The sequence below is a fragment of the Hipposideros armiger genome, unplaced genomic scaffold, assembly GCF_001890085.2.
Source record: "Hipposideros armiger isolate ML-2016 unplaced genomic scaffold, ASM189008v1 scaffold_362, whole genome shotgun sequence".
In the NCBI taxonomy this organism is placed as follows: domain Eukaryota; kingdom Metazoa; phylum Chordata; class Mammalia; order Chiroptera; family Hipposideridae; genus Hipposideros; species Hipposideros armiger.
Genome location: NW_017731712.1, coordinates 1624388 through 1638938, shown reverse-complemented (window position 1 = coordinate 1638938; position 14551 = coordinate 1624388). Strand labels below are relative to the sequence as shown.

General features: G+C 60.9%; 1 protein-coding gene across 1 annotated transcript; it reads right to left on the bottom strand.

The window, feature by feature from the left end:
- Nucleotides 1-254: 254 nt before the first annotated feature.
- On the bottom strand, nt 255-14545 carry METRNL (meteorin like, glial cell differentiation regulator). The gene is made up of 4 exons (XM_019662001.1): nt 14283-14545; nt 8967-9352; nt 1507-1566; nt 255-697 (listed from the first exon to the last, which is right to left on the bottom strand). The coding sequence occupies exons 1-4, from the start codon at nt 14450-14452 to the stop codon at nt 384-386; spliced, it is 930 nt and encodes a 309-aa protein (XP_019517546.1). The 5' UTR covers nt 14453-14545; the 3' UTR covers nt 255-383.
- Nucleotides 14546-14551: the final 6 nt, after the last annotated feature.

Below are 14551 nucleotides of genomic sequence, written 5' to 3'. Positions count from 1 at the left end.
AAAGCACATTCTTTAAAAAGCAGAGACAAAATGAAAAAACCTAAGTATTTGGCTCCATAAATCTGCATCCTAAGAAACAGCTTTGCACAGCACCCAAGCTCTGCACAAAGCCTGATGCTGGAGGTCCGCTGTGGGGCCAGCCGTGGGCCCGGCGCCGCCCTTCACCCCAGACCCGGGCCAAGTGCAATCACATCAGATGCTTCTGGAAAGCAGCGAGAAATGGCGCACAGAGGTGGTTTAAGACACGGAAGTGCTTCCATTGGACACTTCTTTTTTAAAAAAAATATAATAACTTAGTTTGCATTTTACAGCATTTCTAATGGGTCAGGGTGTCCTTGGCAGGGACCTCAAGCGGTCCGACTCGGCGGTCACCCGTCCCGCGGTCACTCCACACCCATCTCGCAGGGGTTCAGCCCCCTCGCCTCCGCGTCCCTGTACATCCTTTGGAAGTCCTCGAAGCGCGGGGCGCAGCCAAGCCGGGCCTCCCCAAAGTGCATGTGGCCTGAGAAGAGGAACTCGCCACGCCCGGGCCTCACGCCGCATTCCAGCAGCGTGGTGACGCGGCCCCGCCAGCCGCCCTCGGGCGCGGGGCGGAAGACGCTGCTCTTCTGCCGGTAGAGCCGGCTCACCTGCAGGTGGATGGCCGACTCCTGCCGCTCCGGGTCGTGGGTGACGGCCTGGATGGCGCCTCGAACCACTGGGGAGGGAGCGGGATAGCGGGTCAGCGCGCCCTGGCGGCAGGCGGGCATGCGAACCGGGAGCTGCCCCTGCACTCTGCCCTCCAGAGCCTCTCCTTAAAAAGCGCAGTTCACGCGCAGGAGGCTGCGGGCCGGTGTGGGCAGAGAGCTGTTCCCACCAGGGGTCAGCCACACCGCCGGAGACAGAGGAGGTGACTGCAGGGGGCACCAGCTTCTCCAGTTAAACAAGACAAGGAAGCTCAGCTGATGCCAAGGGCCTGTGCCGATGGGAGGCCGCTGACCTCAGAGGGCGGGAAGGGACCCTGCGGCCCCACTCCCCTCTGCAGGAGCAGGGAGCACAAGGAAGCCTGCGAGCCCCGGCCTGCAGCCACACCCCTGCCCCCAGGCGCAGCAGCCAGTGCCTCGTCCTTTACCCAGAGCACACCTGAGGCTGAGTCCCCGACCTCAGCTCGGGGCCCCCGCAGGGCCTCCCACTCCCACTGCTGCACCTGGATGGGACCCGGCGGAGAGTGGGCTCTGAGGTGAGGCTTCCTGACCGGTGACCCCACGTGCACATGGGAAGAGCCCCGCAGTCACCTTAAACAGGAATTCCCTTAGACCCCCTCCCCGCCGTGGGCACAGGCAGGTACCTTCCCTTGTGCTGGAGTCACCCTGGGGCACAGCCCTGCACAGGACGGAGGAGCACCAAGCCCAGGGTCGTTGGCAGTCTCCCTCGCACCCCGAGAGTTTTGCACCAGCACCGGAAGGTCCTCCGGGCCCAGGTGGGGCTCCTCCCCAGGTCCCCGAGGTGGGAGCCATGAGCACTCACCGAAGTCACTGGTGCAGACTGCCAAGAGCACTTCTGTGTCGCTGCAAGGGCGGCAGGGGGCTGTGAGGAAAGAACAGGGTAGAGTTGAGTCATGCAGGACCGTGGAGGCGCCCAGAGCGCCTGCGCGGGCACAGACCCCGCCCAGGGCGTGTGCTCCATCAGCCTCCACTAGGCCCTGCAAAAGCTTTGACGCCTGAAGCTCGGCAGCAGGTGTCCCACGAAGGCGCGGGAGAGACAACGCTGGGTGGGGGACTGAATCCAGGGGATCCCAGGCCCACTGGGACAGCACAGGACAGGCGTGCACCCCGCGTGAGAGCGGGTTCCGTGCTTATCCTCACGCAGCGCTTTAGAGCAGCTGTGCCAAGGAGCAGCCACAGGACCCACGTGAAATCACTCCTCAGGCCGTCTCCGATGCAAACCGGCCTGCGCTGAAGAAAGACGCTGCGTCCCTTATTCCCAGCCCAGAGCCACCAGCACACACTCTGGCCCCTGTGTCCACACCCCAAAACGCCAGTGCCTCCCACTCACATATCGCCTCCCCAGGGCCCTACCTGCCACAATCCCACAGGGCTGTCAAGGCACTGCCTAGAAGGACCAACAAGAACATAGCTCTGAAGTCATCGGTGACCAGTGAGGGACGGGAACCTCGTAAGACTCCTGGGCCCTCATAGACTAGTGGACGCTCGTAAGACCAATGGTCCACTGCGGTGGCTAGTTCGAGCCAGGGCAAGGGCACGGCCCCTTCCCAGACCCACCTGGCCTTTGGACCAGGGGGTTGCCTCTAAACACCTCAACTGCCTTTTGTTCCCAGCAAGCCGTTCATAGCCTCCCTCTGAGACCCCAACAACCCTCCAGCCAAACCACTCCTCACACAAACAACGTCCCCAGCCCTTCACCCTCCATCCCCAGAAAGGCCTGGGGGAGACAGGAACCAGGGGTCTGGCCACTTCCCCAGGGACGTTCTATACTCACGGTGGATTTGGAAAAAACAACTTTATTCTGTGGCTCTTATAGTGCACATTTCAAGGCCTCTCCACCTTACCTGTTTCGAGTTTCTAAGTTTTGGCACAAATTCTCCTAACTCAATAGAAGCCTTACGTATGACATCTCATGGGGACAGGCCTCCCCTGGGCCCTTTCATGTTCTAAAAGCCGCGTGGAATGGCCCTGGCCCTCACTGGGCCTGGACGGAGCTATTCCTGTCAGCGCACATGGTCGGCTGTCCTAGAAGCTCCTGAACTGGGCTGAGCTGTCTCCTACCCGGGGGCTGCCCAGACCCACCCGGAGAAGCAGTGACGTGGGGGCCTTGGGACGGAGAAGAGCCAGAGGCCCCCGATCCACCTCCCAGGCCAGAACGTGTGTGGGCCGTGTGGCCCCACGCTCAGGTCTGCACAGGCAACCTGGTGGACGTGAGTGTCCAGCCCCGGGGCAGGGTGGATGCGGTGACACCGTCCAGCTCAGCACCGCCTGACTCACTCACCGGCCTGCCCACCCCCTGGGTTCCAGGTTATCAGGAGGAAGGGCAGCCGCAGAACAGGACCAGCCTGCTGGCTGAGGCTGAGGCCCCTGCAGCCACCGAGCGAGAGGCAGGCACCTCCCCTCCAGCTCCAAGTCCTTAGCCTGCGGCTTTTGTTTACATGTGTGGACCCCAGTCTCAAGGCCTCTCACAAAAGAGGGTGGCCAGGCCGGCCGAGTGGCACATTGGTTAGGAGTTGGCTTGGGACGCCAGCTCTGAGCAGCAGGGCCCCGGTTCAGATCCCACATGTCCAATGGCCGGCGACCAATCTGCCTCACCTGGGAAGAGCACAATGATAATACCAACATGGGCCAGTGAAGCAACGTCCTCCACAACTAGACTGAAGAACAAAAGGACAGCTACTTGTCTTTTCCCCTTCCCCGATTCCCCAGCTGTTCCCATCCCCCAATTCCCCAATAAAATCTTTAACAAAAAAAGGGTGGCCAACTGGGGGTCCCCCATATTTCTCGCCCACCTGGGACCTGCTGCCCACGCTGGGCCTGATAGAGGCCACCACATGGTCAGAGTGATGACAAAGGGCGCACACAGCATCTGAGGGCTCACGCAACACTTAGAGGCGGCATTTTATTCCAGCCTGTGTGAAAGGGCGGGGGCAGAGGCGTGCCTTCCCATCCTGGCTGGCCCACTCAGTGCCCATGGGATCAGAGGCTGAAGCCTGGGGTCCCTCTACAGGTGGGGGCAGCCTCGGCAGCTGTCCCAGCGAGAAGGCAGGTCCGTGAGCCTAGCCCACAGTGACCACAGCCTACCTTCAGAGTCCCCTCACGGAGCAGCCCCGGGGCCCTCAGGGGCCAGGCGTTCAGTGCACCAAGTGCCGGTGCGGGGATGGGGGTGGGGGTCCACACCAGCTCTGCAGAAGCATGCCTCAGGTTCCGAGCCAGCTGAGGCAGGCCAGGGGGCAGCACCCAGAGGCCCAGCCGCACGCCATGAGGGGACCCTAGGCCTGGGTGTGTCTGGTGCAGCCTAGAGCTGTGCCCCTGTGAACATGGAGTCTGCTGAGCCCTGGAACCTCAGCAGCCTGCAGACCCTCCCACCAGAAGCCTCGCGGAGCCAACACCATCGACAGCTGAGCTAATAAAGCCCCACTCTGAGCCTGGGCTCCTACAGTCTGAGCTTTACAAAGCACAGGGCACCTTGTGGAAAATCCGGGCCTCTGTGGACGCCAAGAGAAGCAATCTGGAAACAATTATCAATCGGTCGGGCTCATAAAGGCTGTGGAATGCACTGGTTTCAGACACATCGAATCTCATTTCCTTACGTGGAAGACGGGGAGGGGGCAGCCCATGGACCGGTTGGAATTCTGGCCCTGGTTCTGGGAGAGGGGAGGGCTGGGTGTGGACATCCCAGGAAGATTACTCAGGAATGTGCATAAAATGAGCCGAATGAAGAAGAAAATAACAGGGTCAGGGACGTTGGCCAGGGGCTACCGCAGGGACCTGGGGGAGGACAGCAGGTGCAGGCAGGAGGGAGCGAGGGAGAGTGGCACCCCGTCAGGCCCTGGGCACAGGAGGGGTTTGCAGATGGTCAGACGCTGGTCCCGCAGGCGGGACGCCCACGTAAGGACGACCATGTGGTCGCACACAATTTCCAAAAAGAACCGTGTGTGAGGACACCCACCGAGGCTGGCTAGTGACAGGTGGTAAATGCAGCAGGAACGGGGAGCGGAGAAAAGGGAGGAGCAAGGCTGGGGCGCTCGGGTGTTGGCTGAGAGCACGCTGGCGTGGCCGGTGAGGGTTCTCCCATGGTCACAACAACGTCCACGCTCGCCCAGAACTCCAGGCCCCAGATGACCTGCCGGCCTGGGCAGCTGCCACCAACGCCTCCTCTCCTGCTGCTCTCCCTCCCTCCCACTTCCTGGTGAGGAAACCGGTGGAGGCCACACCCTTCCACCCCAAAAGTCAGAGCTGGGTAAGATGAAAAAAATTATACAATAATTACAGTGCCCAGAGAAGCCACTGTGCAGAAATAAACCATCCTTGGGGAAAAAAATTCTCTCCATTTCTGTTTCCAGGAAATAATGAGATTTCTTTTCACTTCTGAACTTTGCTACTCACTCCCCAGGGCCATCAAGGCCACCCCCAAACTCTGAGATGCCTGAGAGGGCTCCCCAGCAAGGGGCTCTGTACCCACTGGGCAACCCCCAGCGGTCGTCTGCTCCTGCTCATCAAACAGAGCAGCTTTACAGGGGACGGGGAGATGAAGCCCGTCAGGAACTGTGGGACCCCAGACCGCCCCCCCATCACAGCTTCCCCACCAACCTGCGTCCTTCTGCCTCCTCCAGCTGTGGATCTAAAATGCGTCTGTCCTCCCCACTTGCCTGACCACGGGGGTCATGCTGGGTGGGCATCGCATGGAGCCCAAGCACCAAACCCCAGAGCGTGGATGTGGCCAAGCTGGTGAACCACTGCTACTCGGCCCCCCGAGGCATGAAAGAGCAGATGGGAATCCGGGGCCCATTGGGCTGCCCCAGGCGAAGTGAGGAGATGGGGTCTGCCTCTGCACCCTAGTACCAGACGGAGCAACCCCCACCCTCCCTTGCTGGCCACCCCCACACATCCCCCAGGCCACTGGGTGGCAGGGTATCCTAGTGGCGTCCATCCCCTGAGTGTGCTGAGACCCCAGGTGGACAGCCCAATGGCCGCGCCAGGTTCCCCCACCTCAGTACCTGTTCCAGGTGTGGCCTGGACCCCCTCCATCAGTTGGTGGCACCTGCCGCACCCCCGCCTTGTGTGTCCTGCCAGATTTCCTCGGTGCCCATGGAAGGGGTGCCTGTGTCACTCAGGGGCCATGGCGAGGCCCATGGAGGAGGTGGGGGCACGGGGTGGCAGGTCCTCCCTTCCTGCTGTGTGGCAGCCAAATCCAGAGACCCCGGGGCTGCGCTCCCTCCTACCGCCTGCCCACGCCCGCCTGTGTCTGTCATGGAGTGCGGCTGCCCCTCCATCCTTGGCTGTCGGTGCCTCTCGGTTTATCGGTTTATCGAGGAAGCTGATTATGCAACACAGGGCACAGGAGGCCAACGCGCGACCACACACACCTCTGGTCCAGAACTCCAGCCTGCGGAGTCTCCTTCCTCTCACGCCAGCACACGCTAGGCCATGTGACTCAGGGTGGGGACAAGGCCCGGCCACCTCCCCAGTAGGTGGGCACACTGCTGCTAGGCCAAAGGCACGTGCTCTCCTCCAAGTCTCGGCACCTGGGGTCCAGTTTCACTGAGTCCTCCGCAGCGGCAGCCAGGCCCAGAGCAGGAGAGGCCTGGGAGCCTGCTGCCAACTGAGAGCCTGCTTGGCCGGGGACATCGCTGCTGCCAGATGGCCAGCACCCACATTCCACATTACGTCCCCATTCCTGCGGCATTAAAGGCTTAGGGGCCCAAGCCCTGATGAAAGGCAAACACCCAGGCAGAAGGGACGCCAGCCTCCCCAGGCCCCTGCTGCCCTTGTCTCCCTCAGGAGGGGAGGTGCTGGGCCCCCGGGAGGGCTGGCACCTGTGCCCATTTCCGGCCCCAGCTCTGGAAGCCCTGGGTGCCTGACTCCCCATCCCAAGTTCCGACAATCGCTGCACGACTGAGCTGCCCCAGGTCTGGGCCACTGGGCACATGGACACTCACCCCACCATCGGTGAGGCGCCGTTCTCTGAGGGCCCCAGATTTCGGCAGATACCCCTGGGCCAAGCAGGCATATGTTGGGGGTGACAAGGGGACTCCTAGCACTTCCCTCACAAAAGTCCTGGCCACACCAGCCAGCTCAATGTCCAGCCACAGCCACTTGGCTGTGTGGGGTCCTAGGAGGTGTCTGGGCAGGGGTGGCAAGCACAGGTGGTCACCAGATGACCCACCCCATCAGGCGGGGCCTTGTCCCTGTATCCTACAGGCCTCTCCCAAACCCAGGCACTGCCCCCGCCTGGAAACATGGGCCTGGGAGCCTGGGGGACACAGGCCCTGCCCCCAGGGAGGAGGAGAGAACCTGGGCGCTATGACCAACACGGTGGATTCTCCACCAGAAACTGCAGCCTGTGCAATGGGGGTGCTCAGTGTCCATGTGAGCAGCAGGACTGACGCCCACACCTGTAAGACTCACAGGGCAAACGAGGGTGGACGACGCGTAAGCCAGGAGAGCACGTGACCAGCGGGCCAGTGTCTGGGAGACAGATGAACATTCTCTCAGTAAGAGGCGCTCACAGCTCCCTAACTGGGCTCCGGTCAGCACCGTGGGGTTCCCTGGCTGGGATTTCCCAGGTTTTGTTTTCGTTTCAAGTTTACCTCTAGGGCCCACAGAGCAAGGCTGGGGTCCCCTCCCCCAATCTCCAACCCACTGTTCCCACTGGTGATCAGGTTTTACTCAGGTCTGGGGTGGTCCTCAGGCGTCACACTGGGGGTGGGGTCCTGCAGGGGGAGTCACACTGGGGGTGGGGTCTCACCCCAACAGTTCTATGCTGAGGCTCTCTAACAAGCCAGTTTAGTTTGAGAGAGATTGAAAGTTTTGAAAACTGATGTGAGACAAGAACACAGAATAATAAAATGTAGATTGATGTTCAGGAGGAAACTCTACTTTTCAAATCCTACCAGGTCTGGTTTTCCCCAATAAAATATTTTATTCATGAAAATGTGGTAACTATACTAAGGAGGTGTTTCCACCTTGGCACTGCAACAAGTGGGACCAGGTCATCACCGTGTAGGGTACCCTGTGCTGACACTTGGGGCAAGGTTACTGTCTGTGTTGGGGCGTCCTATGCACTGTGGGGTGTTAACAGCATCCCTGCCTGGGCCCCGTGGCCTCCCCGCACCTGACCATCACCCCAGCTGGTCACGGAGGGAACAGCCTTTCTGAAACCTGCTTCCAGGATAACCCAAGCTCACCACTCCCCTCAAGGCATCTTGGTCCTGACTAGCCCCACAGCCCCGTGGCCCCACCTACACATTTGGAGGCTGTGACATCATAACGTTTTCTGTGCCTCAGAGCGAGGGCGGAGCCTGGCCTGGGTGTCCCTAAAGGGCGCTTGCTCAAGGCGCACGGGGTGAGACCTGCCTGTGTGAGAGCTCTTGGGGCAAGGGCTCCTCCTCAGTCTCTGCCCACAGGACCTTCCCAAGACCAACACGGCCTCCACACAGGGCTCTGCAAAGCTGTCTGCTCACCTCCAAAGAAAAAGGAATGAAAATCTAAGCCCTTGCCAGCACCCCCTTGGGCTCTGAGAGAGCCCCACCCCAGGTTCTCATATCACCAAGCCCCTTCAGAGGAGGTCCTGCAGCAGAGGGGCTCCGGACCCGCCTGGCTACCCACCCACAGCCAGTGTCTCCGCTGCACCCCCGCGGAGGCCCCACCGACACCCACCCACAAAATGTCTGCAGAACACAGGCCTGGGCCAGGATTCAGGTTACGACAGCCCTGCACCTGGGACGTGGGTCAGCCTCAGGCCCCACCCAAAACGTGACATTCCAGGGGCTGTGGCCGGTGTCAGAAACACTTGGCCAATTGTGTGGCAGAAGAAGTCGGGGGCGGTTTGAATGGTAACAGCACCCATTTCAAATAACGGTCATAACTGGTCCGTGGAGGACGAGCGCATCAGAGCGAGGACCGTGACCTGTCCTGGCTCTGCTCTGCCTGTGGCCGCTCTCGGGGACACTTGTTACCTCTGCAAACACACTTCCTGGGAGATGACGTCGGTTCACAAAGTCCAAAACAGCCAGAACACTAAGGGGACACCACACGTGCAACTCCCACAACGCCACGCAGCTGCCCCCTGGGGGTTGCTCTGCTGGCATCATGGTTCCCTCGCCAGAACCTCCAGGTCTGCAAGGCACACCTGAGAAGCACTTTCAGAGGCTGTGCTGAGGGGGTGGGAGGAAATCAGAGAAGCCGGGCACACGCACATGAGAAGGACGAGGACTAGAGGACGGCCGAGGCCGGGGAGCCCACCCTGCCCCCACTCACCCGACAGAGTGTGCAGGTCCGAGCCGGCCCGCCGGCTGCTCAGCTCGTACTGGAAGCCTGTGATCCTCCTGCCGATGTCCTGCTGGGGCGTCGCCTCCACGAACAGGCCGGCCTGCTCGAAGCCGAAGCAGCGCACCTGGCCGGGCCCGTGGTCCCCATCCCGCACCAGGAGTTTCAGCTCTCCAGTTTTTTCCAAATAAATATTGGCCCCCGAGGAGTCCTTGAGGGGCTTGATGCACAGAGTCAGGTGCCGGGTGGCCGTGAAGGTGTTGGGCCGCAGGTTGACGATGAGAGCTCCGGTCGGGTACATCCACTCCACGGCGCCCGAGGAGCAGCGGAGGTACACCTGCTCCACCTCCTTCCGGTGGGCCTCGTGTGTCAGCCCGCTGCGGAGGGGACACACTGTCAGCCGGGGCCCCACCCTGCAGGCACCGGCGGGGAGGGGCTCCCTGCCCCTCACCCACAGCAGGCCCTGCTGCACTGGCCTCCCCCACCCAGCTCTTTCCAGCGTGCCTGCTCCAGAGTCAAGGTCAGACGGGGTTCTGATGAGCGCAGGTGGCATCTGGCTCCCAGACCCTCTCGACACCTGGACACTGGCTGAGTGCCTGCTGGCCTTGGAGGCTGCAGCATCAGGTGCCTCTGTCCTTGGGGTTTCCCTGAATCGGGGAGGTGATGGGTGCAGTGGAGGTGAGAACCGAGAGGAAAGGATGGGTCTGCCAAACTACAATCAAGGAAACAGAGCAGGACTTTGGCAGCAACCCAAGTTCCAGATGACCAAGTGAGGGCTGGGGAATGATGGCAGGTTCCCCCAGAGCGTGAAGGACGCAGCCTCAAGCTGCAGCCAGAATGGGGACAGCGTGCACACATAAACAACACGCTCCAGGGAGTAGCTCAGGAACCAACGAGGGACGTGCGAAATTTGGGGGCTGCAGGTTGTAGCTGAGTCTTCTGTCAGAGCCTCCCCGTTAGGCATCACTGTTTGTTTTCCTTAAGGTGATGCTTTGACTGCTTTTCATTCATCCGCAAACCTGAAGACCCTGCACTGCTGATCATATTCTCTACAACAAACTCAAATGTCATCAAAGCAAGATCCAAAGGTGAGGTCAGGTCCTCCCCAGAGAACAGACACGGGAGAGCATGTTCAGAGAAGCCAAAGGTGAGTGTTCCCAAGGGCCGTTTCTAGGGACCGTAGCTCATCGCACTCCCAGCCAACGCTCAATGGCGCAAAATGAGGCGTGCTGCTCTCTTGGTGAGACAGGTCTCGAGCGAAGTCATTACGTTATGTTTTCAAGAAACTGAAACCATCCAAAATGTTAACTCAAAAACGTAACGTAAATGTCCGCTTGTGCTAACGGTTGCGTCATAACCACAGAGCAACCCTGGCACTCAACCAGAGACTTCAGCTCAGGGTTTTATTACATGAAATTTGGTTCTGATCAGATCTCAGACAGGTTCACCCGCATTCTTAGGATTTTTATGTGGAATAAACAATGCTTCACTCAGAGCCCTGGCCTGAGTGCTACCAGAAACCCTTTCTGCAGAGAAAACACAGACCATATGGTTTGCATTTACTGTTGGTGACTCACACTCTGGGCCCCGAAAAAACCTCACTTCTCCTACAACGGCCAGCTGCAGCTGAGGCTGCACAGTCATCCTGCCGCCCACATCAGAGGGAGGTGTCAGGGAGGAGAACCCTCCACACCCCACAAACCCCTGGGTCATGAGCAGCCAGCCCGGCCTCAGATGCCTACCAGGGCCGCACACAAGGAACAGACTTACAAATTACAGTCAAATAAAACTCATACAAGTTCATCTGGCACATCCGTGGAGATGGGCAAATGATAGTGCTGCATGAAAACATACACTGAATGGTGAGTGGTTGCCACCGATCATTATAATCAGCTCTGGTCTTATGTGGCCAAAACAAACTCTATCAGGATCCCTCCTCTCCAGTCTCCAGCCTCCAGCCTCCAAGAGCAGCTGGACTTGCCCAGCCCAGGCCCATCTGTCCTCTCTCCCACAAAAACCATCCTGTTCAAGGCTTCACTTCCCTCTCCGTGGGGTTGGGGGCTCTGGGGGTCAAGGCTAGCGGAGAACCAATGGCATAGACTTTGGAAACCCTCACTAAATCACCTTAATCTGAACATGGAGGGGGGAAGTCGGGAGGTCCACCCTCCATCCACATCTCGGGCAGGGGCAGAGGAAACCCTCGTGGGGACAGGTGGCCAGCCCACGGCTGCCCGGGGGGAGGTGGACCTACGCCTGGGGCCTGCCGCCCCCCACCCAGCCTGCACCTGAGACTGCATACAACTTATAGGGTGCACTGGGCTCCATTTATTCCTAGGTCACTCAACTGAAAGAGTAGGAACGAAACGAAGGTGGGCACTTAAGAACTAAGGCACCCGTTACTTCCCCTCTAGCTAACGGCTTCCCTGCCACAGGAGGGCCTGTCCTTTCTCACCTTCTCCTAAAGCAGCACTCAGCAAGGCTCCAGCCAGGTACCCCACCCAGAAGTGCGCCCGGGAGCCCTGTGGTGCGTGACCTGCAGGGCCTCCATTTACACAAATATGCGCTCAGGCCACTAGGACCAGGACATGCTGGGTCTCTGAATAAGGTCAACGGCTCCTGGGCTGTTGGGTTCCTACCAGAAAATAGAGGCACGTCTCTCACCTCCAAGGTTCCTGCAAATCCAAAACACACTTCTATTTATGCAAAATGCTGGAGGTGCAAAAACGCCCCACGTCTGTCCTGGTCAACTGGTGATGGTGTGTTACAGGTTTCACAGGACATGCTAACCAGGCAACAATAAGATGCTGTTTTCTGATGTTGAGATGAAGACACAGTACATGGAGGGAACTGATTCTGCTCAGGAAACTCCAAGGAAACTCCAAAGATGGACTTAAACTGAATTAATGCATTTTTCTTAAAAAAGCGTCAGCGAGTGTTACTCCCCAGATGGACACACCTGTGGAGCAGCTTTATGGAAAAGATGGCAAATTCTAAGTCGGATGTGGGGCTTTCTGAAGGGGTCAGTGACAGTAGAGCAGCCTGGCTCAAACCCAGTCACCAGAAGGAAACTATGGTCTCCTGTTTACTGCAGTCAGGGGAGCTTCAGGTGAAGGGTCAAGCCCAGGGCTGTGCAGGCTGCAGTTACCTTTCATTTTCCCACCTGGTGGGGGGTAGCCCAGGTATCAGGTACCTGCCCAGAGCAGCGGAAAGCTCACGGTCCACCTTTATGACCACTGCACAATAAAGACGGGGCGCTGGCCTGCCCTGCACAAGGGCCAGCGGCTTCTACACCACCTACTTAATTGCTTGGAAACACCCAGAAGCACAACTCAGCCTGTCAATTGTGAGCGGCCCCTGTCATAAACAGCAGCCCCCTCCCTATCAGGGGGTCAGAATCCAGTGGCTTATCAGGGTCGGCCCTGTGCTGTCTTTAGAGCGACTCATAAAAGTCAGCAGGCACAGCAGCGCTGAGCCCTGGCGTACTGATAACTGGGGCTGCAGCAGGAACTGGCCGGGGCTTCCCTCCAGCTCCCGCCCACAGCTCCAGTGGGCCGGCCAGCTAGGCCTGCCTGCCTTCCGGCTGAGCAAGGACGGCCGTGGAGAGTCCTAGATGGGTACCTTAGCAGTGATGGAGAGAGGAGGCCAGGTAAGCGTCCCAGCTGCTCCAGGTAGACAGGAGGGAGCATGGGAACGGGAAGACGAGGGGTCTCCTCCTCCCACTGCAAACACTGGCTGGGTCCAGGAGCTGGCTGGCCACTGACCAGCCCTCACTCACAGCCCCTCTGGGCTCACCCCTCCAGGCACAGTCTTCTGAAAACCTGGATAGGGCGTCAGCTCCTCTGGAAACTCAGGCTCATTGGGTGGATGGGACTGGGTTTGTTTTTGGTCTGCTGAAGCAGGACACCCCAAGCCCTCAGTTTGGGGTGCACTGATACATTCGGCAGAGGCTGCAAAGCAGGGAGTTTAATTACTCGCAGGGAGGAAAGGGCAGCCCCAGCAGCGTGTGTCAGAGTTGGAGGCTCCCAGCCAGCTCTGTGCTGGCGCCAGCAGTCTCCAGGCCAGCCCTCCCCCAGAGCTGCGATCTTCCCCTCCCGGTCCTCCATCCAGGCTCTGCTGTGAGCAGAGAATTTCTGCAGCATGGAGGGAGGGTGCTGGGCCCCCTTTGCTCTAGGAGGGGTGGGTATGCGGGAAAAGGAAGTGGGGTGATCGCCAGTGCCCACAGAAAACAGGTCTGTAAGCGCTGCTATGATGACCGTGGCTGTCCCGCTGAGGCAGAGCCCAGCGTACTGGCACAACCCCAGCCTTCTCGGAAAACCGTCTTCACTCAAAATAACCCAGTAACCCCACCCCCATGAGGTGCCTGCGGCCAGGTCTTCCCATCAGACAGGCCCAGGGGCTTGTGTGGGGGGCCTGGACACGCCGACACCCAGACCCAAGGACAGTGCAGCTCACGGCGTGTTCAGAGGACATGGACGTCTCCTGTGCAAACTCCTGAATGGGCGCTTTCCGCGGCCCAGGGCTGGCTTCTCTGACCCCGCGAGCTGCCTGCGCGGCCGAGGGCGCCCCTGGGGACGGCGGTTTCTCGTCCTGAGTGCCTGTGCCCTCAGGCACCCCGCCCGTAAACACTTTGACTTCACTTCTTTCTGCTGGTCACACTTCAGTTTTTATAAGTCCTCGGCTGCCACAGCAGAGGGGTGTGAAGGGGGGTCGCCCAGCCCAGCGCGCGCGCTGCCAAGGGCGGCCTGACCTTCACCGGGCGGGGGCGGGGGCGGGGGGCTCCGCCAGGCTCGCAACCGGCCCCGCGCACGGGTCTCCGCCCGCACAGACGCGGTGAGAGTTGTCCTGGGCACCAGGGCCCGCTCAGTCCACCGAAGCCGCCGCCCCCTCCCGCGGACCCAACCGTCCCTTCCCGCCCGACCCTGGGCGCAGGCCCGGCTCCTCCCGGCCTGGGGCGCGCACCTCCTCGCCGCGGGCAAAGGCCAGCAAGGGCCGGAGGGCCGACCTCCGCCCGCGGGCTCGGCGGCCAGCGCTCGGGGACCTAAGTAGGGACCGGCGCGGCCGGGCGCGGGGCGAGAGGGCTGCCCGGCCGGGACTGACCCGCAGCGCTGCAGGCGCGCCTCCCCTGGGCGTCGTCCGGGCCGGGGACCCGGACGCCGCGGGCTCTTTTGTTCTAGCACCGGGGGCGGAGGCGGCGGGGTCGGCACTCGGCCGGAGAGGGGACCCCCAAGCCCGGCACGCTCTGCCCGCGGGAGGGGGGCGCGGGGAGGGGCGCCGCCCCAGCGCCGAGGTCGCGCCGCGCGGACTCACCTCCCCTTCCAGCTGCACAGGTCGCTCGAGTACTGCGCGCCCGCGCCGCCCAGCAGCACGGCCAGCAGCACGGCCAGCGGCACGGCCAGCGGCGGGCCGGGACCCGGGACGCGGGGTCGTGCCCACCGCTGCCCCGCGCGCCCCCCGGCCACCCGCGCCGCTCCCCGCATGCTCTGGCTCCCTCTCGGCGCCGGCCCCGCGTGCGCGCCCACAGAGCAGACCCTCGACCCGCGCGGCCGGGCGGGCCGGGCTCGGAGTCCGGGCGGGTC